The sequence below is a fragment of the Neolamprologus brichardi genome, chromosome 7 (assembly GCF_056152115.1).
Source record: "Neolamprologus brichardi isolate AB-2024 chromosome 7, ASM5615211v1, whole genome shotgun sequence".
Taxonomy (NCBI): domain Eukaryota; kingdom Metazoa; phylum Chordata; class Actinopteri; order Cichliformes; family Cichlidae; genus Neolamprologus; species Neolamprologus brichardi.
Window position 1 is genome coordinate 41,017,331 of NC_142110.1, and position 21,472 is coordinate 41,038,802.

Genomic DNA, 21,472 nt, shown 5'->3' on the forward strand with positions numbered 1-21,472 from the left:
CAGAGCTTTAACTGTCCTGTAAATATAACAGCTATAAAGGGGAAAAAGCTGCACTGGGAACACACTTTGATACAAAAATAAATAACTGGAACCAAAATGCTTGTTTAACATTTTAGTACTCTTCACCATGGATCTCTTCTCTTATTTATTGTTATATTTTTATGTTTTTTAATCACCATTGAATCATTATTTCATAACGTCTCTGATCAGAGCAGGCAGTACTCAAAGGAATTATTTTATGCACGAGGATTGTCACATAATGTGTGAAACATCCCTTTTCTACATGAGCGAGTACAGAGCCTGAAACAAAAAGTGGGCTTAACAGAGAAAGTCGATAACCATCATTGTAAAACCCGCCATCTCTGACTGGGGCTTTAGGGTTTCTTGAGCCAGCTAATATAAAGAAAGCCTTCAGTTTAGTGCTGTGAGACACTACAAATTTTGGTATTGATCTGATACCAAGGAAATATATTGCTTATTCCAATACAGATACCAATACTTTTAACCTATAAAGACAGCTTATATACGAGACAGCTTCTTAATGGCCACATTTTAATGAACACTTAATCACTGTGCTTTTTACTTTCCACTATAATTACTCAAGGCAACAAAACACACTTTTCAGTTTTTCATGTGCTATGAAACCGGGTTTTTGGAGACCTGGATTGTGAATGTGCCTGTCTCTAATGCACTTTGGGTCACCTTGAGTAACATGTCAGTTACTTTTATCTGTTTAGGGCTCCTGCACAGTATGAAAAAGTGGATAAAAGAATAAAATTGTATTTTTCTTAAAATCAGTATTTATATATGCAACATGTTTTGCAGTGGCGTAATTAGCAGAGGAAAAAAAGGCTCATCTACAAACTAAAAAAACTGATTTAAGAAAAAGTGTTTCAGAGAGCGGGTTGGGCAGAGACGATACCCTTCCCTGTTCCTCTGCCCTGACAGCTGAGGTGAAACTTTTCTGTCATAACACTCGTTCGTGGGGTGGAGCAATGGGCACAAGAAGAACTCATTAAATTTTGGAGCAGATCCAGAGCAACTGAAATTGGCAGAGGATGCCCTCTCTGATCGCCCTTCACGTTGCTCACTTTTTTAGTTAATCAGCTTCTATTTAAACGCTGTGCACTGACCTTGTCTGGGTTTGGTAATTAATGTTTGGTTAACTGATCTGCAAACAGAACCTAGATTTTGCACATTTTGGTAATTATGTGACAACATAAATTCACATGCAGCTCTCGAATGAAGACTTCTGTCAGTGAGACGTCTGTTTAAATATGGAAATGTAAAAATGTTCACACATCTGGTCCGTTGGGTGTTTCGTTTAGGTTTAAATCAAAGCACGTTTTTCTTTACATTGAGCTTAAGATTAAAAACTGCATGAATTCTGCTATTAACACTTCATCTGATTCAACACAGAGACAGCATCTGTGCCTATACTGTGTGCAGACACTCACCACAGTGGCCTGTGGTTTTAAACAACTTGGCAGGGCGTCTGGCGGCATGGCATCAATCAAAAGTGCTCTGATGTCATCAGCCTGCAACAAAGACACAACATGTAGACACCTCTGAATTAGTTGTGTATGTTTGTTTGTATTTTTTTGTGTAATGCCTTGAAAATGACTAAGAAGCTTCACTCAATCAAGGTCAGAGGCCACGCTTTGTGAAGTTATCCCAAAGCTAATCTGGACTAAACTAGAAAATGGCACGTGTGACGTTTTCATTACAGGATCAAACTGTCATGAAGCTTCATGAGAGCAAGCCAAATTTTCCAGGCTTTCCCTGGGACTGCTATATCCATTAATGACTTCATCCAATGGTCAATAAATAAACTGAATGCATAGTGTGAGCAGAGCAGCAAATGCCTCTGTTTCCTCTTATCTCTAGCAGAGTTACAAGCCTGTAGATGTCAGCAGCAGTGATGTGCTGTTTTCCAAAGGAGGCTCTCAAAGTTTGGTACTTACAGTCAAACAAGGAAACGCGTAAGGAAGCTCATTAGGAAACCTCATTAGGGTGTGAGGAGTTAGAAAGCTGTCTGTTCCACCATCTAAACTTCTGCAAACTCTCCTTATGGCGCTCAACTCTCTGAATAGTTAACCATAACCATCTGAACGTCTTTTAAGTCAATGTGCTGACTCATAAGTATGAAGACTGTTATGGGAAGAAATTAGGACAGATACCAAAAAAAGTTCCACAAGAAATCCTTTCATACCGTGGCCAAGTCCAGCGGCGTCTGCCCCTCCTGGTTCTTCATAGTGGGATCGGCTCCATGGGCGAGCAACAGCGCGCAGAGCTGAGTCCTCCCTTTCTGGGCTGCTTCATGCAGGGGAGTAAATGCCCACTTGTCGGTTGCATTGACACACGTGTTGTACTTGATCAGCAGAGCAGCTATGTCCACGTGCTGGACAGAGGAGAGGAAGTAGCGGGGAGACATAAAGAAGAAAAAACAGGAAAGCGAAGGAGAGAAATTAAAACGGCAGAAAATGAGAGCAGATGAGTGAGGAGGTGTCTGGGGGAGGCGAGGGCAGCACGAATAAAAGCATTTAACAAGAGCAAATGTGTGAAGTGCTGCTGAATGAGTGCCACAAAATTAAGATCAGGGGAAAAAAAACATGTAAAAACGGATTGCAGGATTGTGTGAAACAGAAAACGTGTGAATTATTAAATCTGTCATGATTTTTCTTTTCCCTCCGGTCCTTCCTCTCCTGCTTTTCCCGCTCGTCTCCCTCATTCCCTCGTCGTCTGTCTACGGCTCGTGTCTTGGTGTCAAACAGAATGTAGCTTGTTTTGCAGTAACACTCAGGGATGCTTGAGTGTGTATAACTGTTTGTGTGTGCGTTTCCAAAATGCAGAGCTCATCAAGCTTTCATGCAAACACGTGTTTCATGACTCTTTTAGCAGAAGACTGCTGACAAGCTACGAGCGCTGTGCCACCAAAGATGAAGGGAAAAAGCACAAATGTAAACCTTCAACAGTCGAATATCCCCCCCATGTTAAAGATGATAGTCATTATTATTGCTGTTTAGGTAAGTAAGCTCCAGCATCACAGTTAAACATCACACACTGTGTGCTACACATTTTCTAAACATCCAAAATATGCATATTTGTCAAACTTTACAACAACCTCTTGAGATGATTTTGACTTAACTGCATTGAGGACTTAATGTGCAGTTGAAAAAAGGTAATAAACTGCAATATATGCAATACTGAGCATATTGCAAAATGTTAAAAATCACAATAAAAATCATATAGTAAGTGAAGTATTGTAATAATAGTGTATTTTAAATTTAGTGTATGTAAAACAATATAGTGAAGGGAAGCATATAGAAAGATTATAAGCAACTGAGCTGTTTTATTGATTAAAATACCCAAGTGTGGTTATCTATCAATCTATGTTCATCATACATTTACACCTTTATCCATGAACGATATTCTAAAAAAGGTTTACGATAAAGATTTTCAATCATTTTTATGCAAAAATTAACTTGATTCATTTCCATCAGTTTTGCGCTGAGTATGAAGTAAGTCAGTCTTGCTACTCTAAAAGTCGAATACAATAAATAAAAAAAATAAACACATGCCCTATAAATATACAGCTGGCCTCAAGTATTTAAGTGAGTAATTTGAATGTTAAAGGAGATAAAAGACTTTTTAAAGAAACTATGAACAGGTAGCAAAAAAGGCAAGCGTCATGTTTGTGTCTTACCCCATAAGAAGCGGCATTGTGTAACGGTATCAGCCCTCCTTTGTCCTGCGCATTCACATCGGCTCCATGCTCCAGCAGATACTCGGCTACCTCCAAGTTGTTATAGCCGGCTAGAGAGCGCCACAGGCGACGATTCCACGCAGCAGGACAGAAAGAAAGATGAGTGAGGAAGATATAAAAATGCATTCAGCTAATGAGAGAAGACAAAATAATGATAAAGACAGAGTGAATGTCAGCCTACGTTCACGGCAGCGGGACGGCACATATAATCATCTTTTCCTTTTACAAGAAAGTACATCAACACAGAGGGTGCGTGGGCGTGTGTCTAAGTGGTCAGATTTATTCAGACCTTTAAAGTGTTTTCCAGCAGTTTCTTAACTTCTGAAGTGCCAGTCATGCAGCAAAACCTCTATTTAAATATACTGCATCATCACGCAGCAAGACGTGTGTTTATATATACATTAAGACACAAAAAATCCATAATAGAAAGGTCTGGGAATAAATCAGTTTGATGAGGAGTACGTGTGGAAATTCGCAGGAGAAACAGGAAGCAGTTTTTGGTCTTTAAACTTTCCTGACACAATTATGCACATTTTAGGGCACCAAATTGAACAAAAGCAGGATAAAAGCAACCTCTAAAGTATGACCCATAATGTAAAAGAGTTAAACTAAACTCAATTTTTGCATCTATAATGTGTTTTCATAATTCAGGACATCGTCTGTGGTTTGTATTAAAAGGTGAATTTTTAATGTAAATTTATGGATGATTAGATCAGCGTGAATCTCATTAGGCATTTGTGTGTGTGTGTTTATCCCCATGAGGGGCTTTAGCAGGATGGTGTATCAGCTGTTATCTCTGAAACTGATGTCACAATGATTGCACACCTTGAATAATATACATAATAGTTTGTCTACCTTTAAGGGGACAAACGCTGTCTGTGCTATCAAGACTTTAAAAACCGTATTATGCGAGTAATGTAATTACGAGGTCATTGTAGGTCAACTGCTCGAGCTAGTTGTGCTATCAAAATGTGGTGTTTCGCTCTACCGATAAAAGTAAGACGTAATTATAGATAAAAAGGTTTAAAAAAAAATGTCTGTGGGCTGAGTGGCTTTTTTACCTGCAAGGTGCAACGGAGTCGAGTTGCGTCCCTGCGTGTCCCGACAGTTAATGTTGTCGGGGCTGCATAACTTTTGAACCCTAGCCAAGCAGCCTTTCTTAGCAGCGTCCAGCAGCGCCGCGTCTCCTCTGAGCAGGTCCTGGATGTCCGTGTCCCCGTCCTTCACCAGGTCCAGAGGCGTGTTGCCATCCCTGTTCTTCTTAGTGGGGTCTGCTCCGTGCTGGAGAGAGGAGGCCATAAAAGGGTGGAGTTACACAAGGAAAAGAAAGATGGGGAAAAATACAGGCAGATATGTTCTAGAGATATTTATCCGGTGTGTGGAAGTGCACGCCGACATCATTAAACAAGACGGCGGCTGCAGTCGGGGGCCAGGATGAATGTTGGAGGCTGTGTGGTTAATCAATGACAGGCCATTTTAATACAGTGCACGCTTGCCCTTTAATTCGTTCTGGCAAGTGATTTCTAAGGAAATGAGCAGCATGTTTGGAACGGAGATATTAATTTGTCACATTGTATCTGGGCAAACTCACGGCTAAAGATGAAGATATTTATAACGTACGCTTGGTTGCCATGACACTGAGTGCAGACAACCCCCCACCCCATCATCATGAGAGGACAACTGATCTGCGATTGTCAATTGTCATTTTTTTAAGTATACCCTAATTATTAAAGAAAACACTGGAAAAAAACGTTGTTTGTTTGATGGGCAAATAAATGGAAAAATCGGATCCATCTCCAATAAAAAGCTGTTAAAGCTCACAACAAAGACAACAAAATAGATAAGAATTGTAGAGGATTCAAGTCTCATGACAACACCACAATTAAGAGACTGAATACTGCTATACTGATTAGATACTTTTCTTTTACATGGACATTAAACAAACAAGAAGAAACAGTCCTCCACACTCTGAACAATCTGAACCCGCTGGAAGCGTTTCACTTAGACGAGTAAGAAATGATGACAAGTGACGAGTGAGAAGAGGATGGATGAAGGTAATTCACCGGAGAGCAGAAGAGAGGAGGTGGAAACGAAAGGGAGGTAGAGAGAGGTGAGGACAGGACACCCAGTGAAGTGGAAAACACCACATACCCCGGGGGACGAGGGGAAAGCAGACATTTTCATCGCTCAGCTGTCTCCTAGGTTGTGGCTCAACTTGTCATTTCATTGTAAGTTTTGAAATCCGCTCATTAAAATTGGATGTTGTGGGACCACTCCCCTGGGTATCCACTGCTGGTCTGAAACGGTCCTTTATAGAAATCTCTCTCATGGCTCTCTATCCCTCTATTCAAAGTAGTCTGAACCTTTCCCTCTCATGAGTTTTTTTCTCTCCTGCTCCTCAATTTCCATTATCTCTTCACTGCTGTCACTCACTCACACTCTCAGGAAAATTAGACTAGAAATAATTGGGGACATTTACATAGATACAAAAAGGGAAAAAAGATAGTCGACCTTTCAAGAACCATTATCTTTCTCATAGGAAATGCAATTTGCAATTTTTCGTATCTGCTTACACATGAAACGCTATACTAGCAGCTTATTGAAGCTCCAGTGTTCTCAAAAATGTCCAAAAACAAGCCCATTTCAGCAGGTGTGATTTTAACAAGTTGATTGCCACGGTGTAGTCTGCTAACAGGCTTGGATTGGGACATCAAATGAAATCAACTGAGCATTTAAAGTAAAATGTTGCTGGCTACATTATTACAAGTCCTTGAAGGTAAAATTGTAATTACAGCATCCAATATATGTCGGGATTTGTATGAAATATTAACTATTGTGTAGCTACAGGAACATTTAGAAGATTTTTTTTGTAGTTTTTTTCGTGAAGGCTTGGCTTAATTAAGCCACCAAAAGCTCCTGGCAAGAATCTGCTTGGTAGTCTTTGTAGACACATGTTAAAGCACATCACACAAGTCAGAAAAGACAAAGAGCTTCTTTTAAGTGAAGTTAAATTAACTCTGAAAGAACAACAGAAACTGTTGTCTACAGCTACTGTCTGTGATTCTTATCTCTGTTTCTTTGCCTGGTTATTTAACATCATTGTCACTGAACTTTCCAACCAATTATTATACTACCCAGTACCCCAAATAGCTAATCAGCCAATCACATGGCAGCTACTCACTACATTTAGGCATGTACACATGGTTACGACGACCTGCTGAGGTTCAAACCAGCATCAGAGTGGGGAAGAACTGTGATTTTGAGCGTGACATGGGTGTTGGTGCCAGACAGACTGGTCTGAATATTTCAGAAACTGCTGACCCACTGGGATTTTTCTCTTTAACAACCATCTCTATGGTTTACAGTGAATGGTCCAAAAATAGAAAATATCCAGTCAATTAACCGGACGGAAATGCTTTGTCGATACCAGAATTCAGAGGGAAATGGCCAGACTGCTTTGAGCTGGCATAAAAGGCAACACTTACTTAAAAAAAATAACCATTCATTACAGCTAAAGTATGCAGAGGAGCGTTGAACCTTCAATGCAAGTGCCTCCTGACAGTTGAGGCCAAAACTGAGGCTATGGTTGGCACAGTTTTACCAAAATTGGATGATAGAGGAAAAAACAAGACTGCCTGATCAGATAAGTCTCAATTTCTTCTGTGACATTCAGATTGTAGGAACAGAATTTGGCATATACAACATCAAAGCAGAAATCCATCCATTCTTATATCAACAGTTCAGGCTGGTGATTTAATTGCGTGGAGGAATATTTTTTGGTGCTTTCACATTCTGACTTAAAATCCCATGAACAACCAAGGTCAGAGGAACAGCTCTCCAGCTTCAGAAATGTGACCCGAGGCTACAAATACTTGGTTTATTACAAAAGCAATCACGACTGAATAAGAGGACATCCTTAAAGAACTCGATTATCATCAAAGGAAACTCCAAGCATAAAAATGTCCCAGCCTGACTGACAGTTGGTCTTTTCCAAAATGATGTTGCATATTAGCATCAGACCTTCAGCCAGATCATAACTCACTCGAATTCACAAACTGCATGCCAAGTGCTAATGAAGCAGATTATACTTAAATTGAGCTGAAATTCATTATCCTCTCACACGTCTTCACCAACAACGATGATGCTAATGTGCATTTTGCATGTCTTACAAGATCCATTCCTCAGAAACTATCTGGGTACAGGGAGGAAGCAGCGGAGTTTTAATTTGAGCACAAATCCTGCACACAAGGAGGATAATAGAAAGTTAACAACAAACAGAGAAGACAAAGGACAAATCTAGTGTTGAACTCCACAACAGAGAACAATCAAATCCTGAGGCCTCGGCAGATTAACACCAAAGTGCGGGAACACTGTCTTACTTCTGTGCACAAGTGTGTTAAAGGGAAAGTCGAGAGTACTAACATGTGTAAACAAGAAACGCAACAACATGCTGAAATTCGCCACTATGAGAATGCTTCTAACCAGAGTGGGAAAAACAATACGAACCTCCTATAATCAATCATCCGTTTGTGTGTCTCTAACCCCTGCCTCCAAAGCCAAAGACCAACCATGAGATCAGGGGGGAAAAAAAGAAAAGAAGTGTGGCCTGAGGGATATGCTGTATCTCTGAACTCCATTTGCTTTTTGAGCTGACTGGGACTTGTCTACACACGAGTCTGTGCGAGGCTTCACACTTACAAGTGAGAAAAGCATTTCATTTGGTGCTGCATATCTAATAATGAGTCTAACGATAAAAGCAACAGCCTTTAATAAGCCGTAAAGAAAACCTCACTTTAATATATAGCGGGGAAAAAAACCCCAACAAAACATCTCTGCTGAAGAAAAAAAAGCCTCCATCACTGAATTTACAACAGACAAAAAGAACAATCACTTCTAATAAACTCCCACGAAGACAAAAGAAAACCTTATGGTGGCTGAACATAAATAAAGCTGCTGAAGCAGATGGTGTTCCTGGACATGTGCTGATCAACTGCAGCAGCGCTGGTCTTAAACGTCTTTACCTGGAGTTAGAGCTGCACAGCAGATGGAAAATTGAGTGAACACAGCATAAAGTTTCTTTGTGCTTTAAGCTCAGGACAGCTTCAAATCTCAACTCACAATTCCAATAATGACATTGAAGAGCACTGAAAGTGTTCAACTGGTGTGTGATATAGAATTTCTTTCTGTATTGTGTAACCTGTAGCTCAATTATTGCCGTTTTTCCTCCACTTTCTTCTTTCATGCTATTTTTTGGTATTTTGCCCTCATTAGTAAGGAGAAGTGTGGGGAGCAGAGGAATGAGGTGCAGTAAACATTGGGCTGGCTGGAAATAATCAAAAACTCTCTATTGATGCCTCTGCCCCCTGACCTGCGGGCCGAAGGTTTTTCATTTAATTCGCAACTCATCCTCAGTCAAGTGAAGCTGTGAACTGCTAAAGGTCTGAAATATTGTGACGTAATATCAGTGTGTAAGAATACTTCACCATTATCACAGTTTTTTGAGCAAAGCAGCCTCTGTAATTTGGCCCTAAAAACACAAGAGTGTACACTGGTTTGGACTCTTAATCAGCAGATCGCAGAGTGACCAGCTAGTGGCTAAGAACTCAATCCTCTGCTTTCCGTAATTTCAAGCAAAAGGAGCACCACAGGGAAGCATTCTGGGTCTTCTCTCCTTCTCATACATGGCTTAAATCTGCAGATTATGCAGCTGAGATAGGATCAAATTGTTGGCTCCCCAAAACCTGGGAAAATAAAGTGCCGTTTCTCATACTTTTTTCCTTAGTATTCACAATTAATGCTCAGTGGTAAAAGTAAACATCTTTTTTTTTTTTTTCATTGCTTGTTTTGCTGGACACCAAACACAAAAACATTTCATAAACTGATATATGGAGAAGCGCTCATTCTTCTGGAACCAGCTAATTTGGCCTTTTTTGTTAAATTAATTACTTAAACAAGTTTTTATCGCAAGCGAGGTCAGTTTATTCAATATAATGCAAACCGATAAACGCCACCGCCCCTAGGAAGGAAATCATTCACCATTTCTCACACTGCACCAGGCAGTGCATATTTAATCTGCACCTCTCTGTACTCCTGCACAGCCAGACCGACAAGCTAATTTTTCCCCAGAGCTGTCACCTTCCCTAATACTCCACACAACAGCCACTCCCCTCCACCATCACTGATACCTCTGCTGCACTGTCGCACCTCTTAGTCCCAAAGTTTTCAGTGAACACTGCTGTGTACTAGTTTCACAGCCTGACCACGACAATCTTACACTTCTTCGCTGCTGTCTGCTCACACAACTGTGTCACTACCTTGTACAAGCTGTGTAGGACATTTAGCTCATAATTCATTGTTTTCTTTTCCATTTATTTTTAATCATCCTTTAATACTCCTAAGTACATCTGTTACAAACTACTTTAAACAGTCAATATGTAATTATGAATAAAGTAATGAATTTCTCTTGTTTTTCCGTGTGCTGCGTTGTGTGTGTGTGTGTGTGTGTGTGTGTGTGTGTGTGTGAATTCAACTGTGTTCATCTAATAATTTATGCTGCCCCATATGGCAACGGCAAAGCGGTGACGTAACCTTGTCTGGAGGTGTTTGTGATAGGAAAAACAAAAACGCATTCAGCTGTGAAACGGCAACATTTCACAGGATTCATTTAGCCTCAAAGAGATGTGACAATTCAGTGTTACACAACAGATATTTTCAGCTTTGTAATTGGATTGGTCGGAGTTGATCCCGGCCGGGTTCAAAACTCGCACAGAGCACAAGTCATACCTTTCAGTGAGGGTTTGCACCCAATTTTCCAAATGCCAATCCCGGAAAAACCTCGGCTCCATAACGTTGATTTGTACATGCTGACTTACACCCATTATTCACATGGCATTCACAGCACCAGATGCCATTAACTGCATTAGTAACAGATGTGCTATCATTTCATTGCCAGCTCTTGCTTCCGTAGACATGACTGATTTCTGAGTTTTGCTGAGCTCACCGCGTCTTGTAAACACTGTTTGGTGAACTTGTCTGGAGAAGGATAAAGTGCTTGTTTACAGAACATTAAAGCTGCATCAAAAATTAAATATTTCTATCCAACAGGCTTCAGTATGAAAAGTAGCAATGTGAGGTCACAGCAAATGGCACAATTAAGCCCTTCTCAGACATGGTATGTGTCACAGAAGTGGCATTCGGTCATTAAGAAATTAATGGCTCATGGCTTCATTCAGACATACCCATGGGAGACAGTGACAGAGAGAACTGCGGCACTCGTGTGATTATTGCAACTCGAGGGCAAGCCGTTTTGCACTTGTGCCAACGACCATTCACTGGATAAACACTCCTGAACATTTAGTTCTCTCAAGGGGTCTGTTGATGTTGCATTCAGGTTCAGAGAGTTGGATTTCTTTTCACATGGGCCATAAATATCAGAAACCTGACATCCAATGAGATCCAATGAAGATCTTACCACGCTTGGTGGTTCTGGAGGTGATTTTCTCCTCTAATTCAAACTTGGTGCAAAAACACTGGGCCGTCTTATCTTAAACTGAGTCTGCTTTAAATGTATAGGAACATCAGCATGGTGTTAAGAAAGAGCCAAACCTTAAGCAGCAGTTTGCAGATCTCGTATTTGCCCTTTGCTGCAGCTTCATGGAGCGGCGTAAACTTCCACAAGTCTGCCACGTTGACCGAGGCTCCGTGTCTGACCAGCAGCTCGGCCACCTCAAAGTGACCGTACGAACAGGCGTTATGAAGGGGAACCAGACCGCTGCAGAGGGAGACAGTCATTTTACTCCACGACTTTATTCCAAGACTCTCTGATGGGTGCCGGAAACAAACTTGGCTCAAAATCACACCAAAGTCACACCCCAACACAAGTGTCTCACCCTTTGTCCTTGGCGTGCACGTCCGCCCCATGGTGCAGGAGATACTCCACCACGGACACTCTGTTGTAGCCGGCAGCGAAGTGAAGAGGGGTAGAGTGCCGTCCCTCCAGATCTCTGCAATTCACATTCTGAGCCGTGCACAGGGACTGCAGAGACACGCGGAGGAAAAAGAAGATTAAAATAATTCAAAGTCAAATTAAGGTGCAGCTCAAAAACAACCAGGATTTCTTTTTATCTTATTCCATTTTTTATATATTCATGATTTTTTTTAAGATTAAATGATTTCAAGAGGTTTCACAGAAATATTCATTTTTAAATTTTCTAGTACGACAGCAGGAATGTTTCCACAACCATTAGATAGAATTCCATGAGTTTTGTGCATGTATGAGTCCTGTAACAATTATAAAAACTCAGGTATTACTTAATTTCATATTATCTAATTAAATTCTTTTTGCCTGAGAATTTAGTTAATGATTGTTACAAAGCTAAAGATGCTCCCCAGATGCACGAGTCTTGTAACTGTCTCTAATTGCTCCGCGATTGGTCCAACAGAAACGTTATGTTAACATGATGTGCGAAACCGACAGAAAAAGTAACTGAAAAAAATGGTATGTGGAATTTTGGATTAGCAATAAAAACACACTGTATACTTCCGGCTAATTGCGAATAATGCTATAAAACCTTATAATATCAATATTACTGTGTGTCTGTTCACAGTGGGTAATGCCGCTACTTTTGTGCTTTGCTGTGATTTCAAACTCAATTACGCCTTAGTTCAGCAGTAAAGATGGGCTTGGTGGGGGCTTATTTTACAGGTTTCTTCTACTATCCTGGCATCTTATTTTACAGGAGATAAATTGAAATCCTGCTGGCACTAAATTCCACATTAACCTTCTCTTCAGAAGTTTTTTTTATTAGCCCCTTGAGCAGATCACGAGTTCTACAAAACATGAAAAGCATGAAATAAATGTGAAAACCTGGTTAGCACACAGGAACACAGTTTAAAGAGTGGGCGATTGGTGGATTGATTCATTGGTTCCTCAAGAGAAAATATAAAATTTATTCATATTCTACATTTTATTATTATTTTATTTTGAACCTATGAAAATCGAGAGACTTTGTATGAAGTTTTTTAAACTCCTGGGAAAAAACAAATTGTTCAAAGCTTGAAATGTTGAAAATGGTGTCACTGCCCAAATGTTTTTGGGCTTATTCTGTTTACTGTAGTATCAACAAAACTCATTCTCAAATATTTCCTCATTTTTTTTCTGTTCCTGCCATTCTGAAAAATTAATATAATATATAATAAATCGAATGCTTGATTAAGTTTGGGTTCTGATTATAAAACCTGAGCTCACAACCAACAATTACTGCCAACATGCCTCAAATCTTCATCACATAGATGAAACAAGGTGCTCGAAACAGATTTTGGTCCGTACTGATCAGATAATATCACACAGATGCTAAGAAAATATCCCCCACACCATTATACTATCATCATAAGGCTGAGCCACTCATATAAGGATGGATGGATCCATGTTTTCATGTTTACACCAGATTCTGACCCCATCATCCAAATGTTACACCTGAAATTGAGACTCATCAGACCGTTCTGTTGTCCAATTTTGGTGATCCTGGGTCCACTGTATCCTCAGTTTAGCTGACAGGAGTGGCACCCAGCGTGGTCTTCTGCTGTTGTGTACCATGTGCTTCGAAGTCTGACTACTTGTGCTTTCACAGATGCTCTTCTGCATAACTCAGTTGTAAAAATTAGTTACTGCTACCTTCAAAGCAGCTCAAAGCAGCCTGGTCTCCTCTGACATCAAAAAGGCATTTTGACCCAGAGAACTGCCAACCGTTTCTTAAATACTCAGACAAATGCTCAGAATCACTTAAATCACCTTGTTTTGCCATTCTGATGCTTGATTTGAACTTAAAAAGATTATCTTGACCATGTCTATGTGCCTAAATTCATGCCATGTGATTGGCTGATTAGATTTGAGTTAATGAGCAGTTAAAAAGTTACAAGTAAATAAAGGTTATTCATATGGCACTTGAAGAAAAGTGCTCTGAAATCTAAAATTAGGTATAACAATTAAAATGAAAAAAAAAAAAAGAACTAAACAAAAGCAAACTTTCACAGGTGGGCGTTATTTTTAAAGGCATCAATAGAGTCCATAGACCTCAAGTCCTTGGGAAGTAACTTCCACAAGATGGGAGCCACAAACTCAAAACCACGGTCTCCTTTTGTCCTGCATACTTTTGTATCACCAACAAGCACTGATTAGCTGACATCAGTGACCTATTAGTTATGTATGGATGTTGCAGTTCACTAATATCTGGAGGCATCTGATTATGAAGTTCTCTGCAAGTGATCACCGTTGATAAGGGAAGCCAGTGTCAGAATCAGTGCCACATGAGAGCTTTTAGAGGAGCCGGCGAAAAGCCTTGCAGCAAAATTCTGGAACAGCATGCTTATCAAAACCGAATGCCTGATCAAAAGTAACTCCCAGATTTCTCACAGCTGGGAGAACTGAAGATAAAATGGGGCCAAGATTTTCAATTACCCTTGGAACAAAGTTGTCAGTGGCGCAGATGAAGCGCTCAAGCTTTTTGTGTATCTAATGAAGTGGCTGGGAAACGTATATTATAGAGCAAAAAATAACTACACAAACTGTCACAATGGTTAGAGCTCTGACTGAAGTACAAAATGTTCCTGAATGACAGAATTTGCCTCTGTCCAGTTTCATCATCTAGCAGAATATCACACTTCAGTGTGAACCTCCCGAACATTTGATCAGATGACAGGAATCGGCCCACGATTTTTTAACAATGCCAATCAGCTACTTGGCGAGACTATTAATCCTGATTTGTCTGTGTGTCAGGAAACAAGAGGCTGAGAGAAAGCCCGACCTGAGCTCATCTCCTTTTCCACTACAATCTTCTGCCAGCCTGTCAAAGCATCACATTTCAGGCACCCCCGGACCCTCTTCATTGACATAACCCCATTACTGTCTGTCTGTGCGGGGAAAGACAGCACATTTCACTTTAAATCAAAATATTTCAATCAGAAAAAAAAAAAAAACTTCTGTCAGACGGTTGGGCGGATGTTACCAGGTCTTGACATTTTAAACGTGAGTGGGCCAGATACCAATTGCAGCAGAGGGTCTCTGTGGAAATCTTATGAGATGTAAAATGTGGCCTTTATCAGGGATAAAGTTTTTGTCTTTTTTCTTTATTTATAATCAAAGATCAATAAGGGGAATAATGCAAATACAAATACAGAAAACATCCAACTGACCTTTAACAGAAATCACTAAGACTTTAACTCAGTGAGACCAACAGGAACAGTCACAAAGGTCAGGACTTTTTTAATTAAAACCTGTGTTTGTGGACATCAAATTCTCCCACAGAGATGCAACATTAGCTCAACAGTTTCTCTTCTGCATCTCTCCTTATGGTTCAGGGCTCGCAAAATCGCTAGCCTGACGTCCCGGGGCTAGCGATTTTTCCAGTCAGGCTACCAAAATCTATCTCTGCCCTGCCCGTCGGCCTATCGTAGGAAGGAAAAATATATGTCAATGCTTTTGCATTCTTTCGGAAATGTAGCTGGGTAATTATGTCATTGGCATCGGTGAGCCACTGTCAATATGTGACATATTGAAATCGCGTTTGAATTTGCTTGTGTTTGCTTGTGCTTTGTTTTTTGCTTTCACTTTGCAATCGCGCGAACTATGTATAGAGAGCGACAGCACTGATTGGTGAGTGATGATAATTTGCGCACCAATTCCTCTGACATCGTCTTAGCAATCGTTAGCTTACTATGCAAACATGACAAGTGAAATCTCCTGCAGCTTAAACATGTGAGAGGTTGATTGCGCAGAGAATCGCTGAGCGTTATGTGAGTGCGTGTGTAAAAGCAGCAGGATATATATTTTAGTTCTGCTGAGCCAAATAAGGTCAGCGTGAAGAAGTGACAGCCAAAGAAAAGCTTACCACAAAACAGAAAAGTTATGACAAATCAGACTATAAGGCAAAAAGAAAGTGCAGCTTTATGGTTTCATGGACAAAAGAATTTCTGTGGCTGCAATATGACGAGCTAAATAACCAGGGCTGCACATAAGTGGTCCGCAGGTGCGCATTCGCTGTCAAAATAAAAAAACGCGCACAAGATAAGAAGTTGCAACACGTGTTTGCGTACATAAGATTTTCAGGAGGAGGACAGACATTTGTTTAGAACTCTTAAAGATGTCGAAGAAGCTCCTTTAAGCAATTACTGTGATGTTCCTCCACCTCCAAAGAAATGTCAGAAGGAGTCCAAACCACAAAAGAAGCGCGTATTCTCGGAAAAGTGGTTGCAGGAGGTGAGCTGGCTTCAAACAAATGATGAACGCACAGAGATATGGTGCAGAATGTGCCGTCAAAATCCCACTCTAGCGGACAAAAACACTGCCTTTAAATGGACGCAAACGCGCGTTGCAACTTCTTATCTGGTGCGCGTCTTTTATTTGGACAGCGAATGCGCACATGCGGACCACTTATGTGCACCCGTGTAAATAACATAATGTTCTGCCAGGTGTGTTGTTGGTTTTCCCTCGACTGAGTCGACAAGCGCCTTTGTTACTGGGACCAGTCATTTTAAGAAAGGCCCCCATTAGAACCCATGAGAAATGCAAGAAATGCATTATTGCTCAGTCTGCAATATCTTTCCCAGAACAAACACCAATTGCAAATAACATACTAAAAATAAACCTGAAAAACCTGTTTAGAACAGCGTACTATGTTGCAAAGAGTGAACTACCATTGGCACAATTTAGCAGTCTTTGCAAGCTTCAAAAAGCAAATGGCCTAGATCTTGTTTCCATTTGCCTCTTACCCGTGACTTCAGTGGAAATTTCAAATTCAGGATCTGACACAGACTGATTCATGTTCTACACAGTTCTTACAAGTTCAAAGAAATGTCTGTTCAATTAGAACCAAGTATTTGAGTTGATGATTGTAATTTTTATACAATGTTGTAATTTGTGTTTCAACAATTTTTTGATTAATGTTTTGTTTCCGTTACAATATTATACTTTAATGTATAATATTGTAACGGAAACAAATAGGAAACAAAACATCAATCAAAAAATTGTTCTCTTTTTTATTCAGGCTACTTAAATTTATTTTGGGCTACCAAAAACTGAAGAGTCCCTGCCCAAAGGGCTACCAGGGATTTTGAAATTTTGCGAGCCCTGCAGTTTATTGATAAAGGCCTCCATTCTTGATCCATTCTAATGAAATATACAAACTTAAGGACAACAGATCTAACTTGTCTTCAGTTTTCATTACCGACCACACTGTGGCTGCAGAACCTACTGCTTTTGGCCAAAAGCAGCTAGTCCAGTTTCACATGGCTTTTCTCAGACTCCTCGTTAGCACCAAACCATAATGGAGCAATTAAAAATATTTCTGCTCCCTCAGAGCAAATAATCCCTCCATGATCAGTGTCATTAAACACACTGAAGCTGCTAAATCAACGTCCTTCCATATCAGCTTTTTCCATTTTTCTTATTAAGGCAGTATTGATTGTTAGGAGAAGAACGGGTCACTGGCTTTTCGTAATTTAACCCTCAAAAAATGAGCTGTTTTCAACTGTTAGACCATTGGGTTTGGAATTCATTTGGACAGAAATATTTTAAGGATTTATTACTTTATCAAACACAGATGTAATATACAGTATCCAGTGTTACTGGCATGCAGCTTATCATGATGACCTTCACCCAAATGATCACAATGGCTAAAGTAAATGTAATCACTCAGTCAAACTAAAGTAAAAAAGGTAGGTAGGCACAGTATGAAGATAGGTAGACAAGTAGGTTGACTGATCCTTGCATTTGCCATATTTACACTGACCTCTGTGAGCGTTCAATACGTTTAACCCCTGAGCAACCACTTTTGATCGCAAGGTAATTTCACAGGTTGCCTGGTGGGATGCAACCTGTCTTCAAACAAGTGGGGTCTGGCTTCAAATATTTTTCATCTAATTTATAAATGCAGACAGAATGCCAACACATTGCATTCAATTGAAATCATCGTGAGGCGATCAGTGCAACTTCTCCGAATCTCTTTTAAAAAAAGAAAATCGACTCAACAGGTTGAGCTGGTTTTATTCTGGCTATATTGCTATATAAAAGCAAAGCTGCAGCGCGCCTATGTCATTTGACAGTCAAATTGCCACCCTGCAGCAACTATGTCAGTATTTGTGGAGAGTTTCTAGGTGCTCAGACTGTGAATGTATGAATAGGTAGACGGCAACAGATCTGGTATTTATCACTTAATCACCATATTATTACAGAGTGCCAACTTGACCCCATTTAATCCCAGACTGATGGCAGACTGACTCCACTTCCATTTGTTCACAATTCTGATGAACTGAAGTTGTTTGGAAGATGGCAACCGACAGCAAACGGTCACAGTCCTGGTCCTCATCTTCGAAACAACCATCTCACACGATTGCAAACAGTCACAATAACATCATGCTGGTCATGCTACAGTCTCCAGCATTTTCCTGTGATTGCAGCATAACACCCCACCGGCAACAATGTCAAATTGTCATTTTCAAAGTGTCATCTACCTTGACAGTGTCCAAGTCACCGGCTTTAGCAGCTTCGAGAAGTCTGTAGTCTACATCCGAGTTTCTCACTGGGACGTTCTCTACAGAGCAGCAAACACAGAAGAATCATGAAGACAGCAAAAACAGCCTGCACATGCTTTGGAAGAACATTAATGAAAGGCTGACTGTAACACAACAACATAAAGCTGGCGTTATCCTGCCGTTATTCACTTTATCCTATATATGGACGTCAATTTGCGGCCATGTTTAATGGAAGACATCGTGCACTTTAAGACAGCCGTTTCGAAAAGCTTCCAGGTGACATTTGTAAGACTTATTTTTGTTGTTTTGCACCAAAGCAAAAACTGAAAAGAATGAGTCATACTTGTTCTTTGATAATTGCAATGCAGTGCAAACCAACAGGAAACAAAAGTAACATATTAGGCCTTTATGAGAGTGTGTGTCTACTGGTTGCTGCAGATAAACCAACTGTGGTGACACAGCTGCTACAATTAATGCAGCTACAGATGCCGTATTCAATTCACTCGTTGTCATTTAAAAAACAAATCAGTAGTTATGCATACGGCTAGAGGATGAGATACAACATAAATCTAGATTTCCAGAGTTGCCTTAGAAGCAACCAAACACACAATATTTTCTATGAGATAACCGTGTGCTGTGAATCTTCATTGGTCGTGCAGTCATTGTCAGTTTAAAGAAAGCTTTAGACCATTTTTTGTCCCAATTTCCACTACTCTGTGAAATCAGAAGCTTTACATTCTTTGAATTTCTGCTTTTTTTTGCTTTGTCCTTGCTTTCGTTTCATTTAAAATGTGTAAGCTTGACCTGTAATTGAAACAGGCATGTGAAGCCAAGTTTGAATGTTACAATTACAGATTAGAATTGACAATTTTTGCTTTTTAGCTGCTGCAGAGATGACTGTAAGACTGACCGATGGGTCACTATTCCATCTTAAATCACTGCAGGTGTTCTCCTTTCACTTATGGTCCAAAATGTGGAGGTATAAAATTATTGCGGGGAAACTTTAGCTTCATATATCAAAAAAAAATTCCAGACATTTATTTAAAAAAAACTTAAAACTAAAAAACTGGAAAATATACTAAATATGTTAGCTAGCCAATATGCAGACTTTTTTTTTTTTTTTTAAATGTATCAGCCTGAAATTACAGATATTGATTCAAATTTATGACGGAAAAGTCCAGTGAAAATTTCAGGCTTTTATCGTAAATGGACTTAGAGATACTTCTGTTAAAATATTGCCTCATATTCCAATATGCGAAAAAAGGCCTGAAGGTATGTGGACAGGCCTTTTTGATACACATTTCAAAGCAATCATAATATGTCCAGACTTTGGACCGTAGTATATTTTACAGAAAATAAGTAGAGCAGAAAATTTTCTAAAGATTTGATGACCAATCAGAGACGTTCAGCAGTGCAAGCTCCACTTTCAGGTAGGCTAATTCACCCCATACCGGGTCTTTACGAAGGTTCTTAGTGCCTGTGGAAAATTCCTGCTTTAAGGGGACTCAAGTACTTATGTAATAACTGATGGATTTGGTGTCCAGCTTAATATAAAGAATGTGGAGCTGTACAGACCAATAAGTGGTTTGGTCTGGTTTTATTTGTTGGCTTTAATTCTTTCCCCGATGAAGACGACATCTGAAAACTTCTTCTGTATCCATAAAGATGAGCTTTGGCAGTTCAGAATACATCAATAAAGATGTGCTTTGACGAACATTGGAATATTTTTCAGTTTTCCCAAATGTAGCTGCACAAGCAGAGCCCATCCTCACTAAATCCTGATGCAGTCATTTTGTTCTATAAGCAAGCCTGGAATATGAATGAAACCACTGAGTTCAGAAAAGAGCTTCAAGGGTTAGTCCCCCATTAAAAATGGATTTCCTTTAACCTGGAAACCCTGGAGTTAGATACTGTGATGCCAAGTTTCTTCCAGATCTGAGCAGGTGAGTTGGCTCACTCTGCGTTAAAATCTGCGCCTTCAGTCTGAAAATATCAATATTGGCCTTCACAAAAACAATTCCAGTTAATCCCACTATTTGCAACTGGTGCATAGCAACCAAAACACATCACCTACGCTTCTGCACGCACAGCCACCCACCCACTCAGCAGCCCCCACAGAAACAACTGGGTGGCCTACCGTTGAGTATTTGCTGAACAGCTTCGTTTCCCATTTGAGCAGCGGTGAAGCCCTGCAGCGACACCAGCGAGGCGTCTGCCCCGTATCCTAGCAACAGCCTACAGGTCTGAAGGTGGCCTGCCAACGCAGCACGATGCAATGCCGTCTGACCCAGTGTGTCCAGGGCATTCACCTGCAAGAACAAAGACCTCAGAATAATGATTCAGAAAGGACGTCTGATGTTACAGTCATTCAAAAAAAAAAAAATCTGAATCTGTAATTTTATGACTCTCCTATTACTGATGAAGTGCTTAGGTTTACTCATATTTATGTCATGTTCAGATAATAATGTTCCAAATAAGGTCAGCTCATTTCCAAATGAGACACTAATAAACAACTGTACGTTAACCTCATCTCACAAAAGGTCCAGAAAAATATACAAAAACAAGACTTTTTTTGGTTTAATTATTGAAATATGTAAATAAATATGATAATGTTGACACAATTATGTGACAAGCCTCAGCACAACTGAATAACAAAATATGCCACAACAACCTTGGATCTTATTTGTGGGATTCAGGGTGAAATAATAAAGAGTGCAATATTATTCTGTGCATTGCAATAGAGTCAGTATGTATGAAAATGAGAAACTATTCATAGATAAAAATGTTTTTGAGCAATACAGCAAATCAAGGTACAGCATCACACTGATGCACATAAATATACCATTGAGCGCCTTGATTGTAGAGCATTCTCACCGTGACGCAACCACAAGTGCTGCTTAAAATCCAGTTCTTTCTCCAAACTGAATTCACAATGTATGACTGCTGAATAAAAATGCCATCTTTAGAAAAACACCATTGTTTTGAGGATCTCACACCAGATTGTTCAGTTTGCAGAAACATTTACCCAGAACTTTGGGCAGTAACACAGTAAAATGCTTCTTTTTAGAAATTTTTTTATGATGATTAGTGTGAAAAACAGAGCATTTTCAGCCACCAAACATTAGAAACTCACCAATCCTCTCTATCTAACATTACCGGTGAACAACCACAAAATTAAAG

The 21,472-nt window shown here is 39.9% G+C and overlaps 1 protein-coding gene across 2 annotated transcripts in view; it reads right to left on the reverse strand.

The window, feature by feature from the left end:
* The window catches only part of tnksa (tankyrase, TRF1-interacting ankyrin-related ADP-ribose polymerase a), a 103,428-nt gene that overhangs the window by 14,089 nt on the left and 67,867 nt on the right, over nucleotides 1–21,472 (reverse strand). For both annotated transcript variants that reach the window (XM_006795559.3, XM_006795560.3), the window contains 8 exons: nucleotides 20,430–20,601; nucleotides 18,272–18,351; nucleotides 11,656–11,801; nucleotides 11,372–11,537; nucleotides 4,828–5,047; nucleotides 3,707–3,816; nucleotides 2,213–2,401; nucleotides 1,458–1,538 (listed from right to left, as the gene is read on the reverse strand). In XM_006795559.3, coding sequence (XP_006795622.2) covers nucleotides 1,458–1,538; nucleotides 2,213–2,401; nucleotides 3,707–3,816; nucleotides 4,828–5,047; nucleotides 11,372–11,537; nucleotides 11,656–11,801; nucleotides 18,272–18,351; nucleotides 20,430–20,601 — 1,164 coding nt within the window. The remainder of the gene's footprint in view (nucleotides 1–1,457; nucleotides 1,539–2,212; nucleotides 2,402–3,706; nucleotides 3,817–4,827; nucleotides 5,048–11,371; nucleotides 11,538–11,655; nucleotides 11,802–18,271; nucleotides 18,352–20,429; nucleotides 20,602–21,472) is intronic.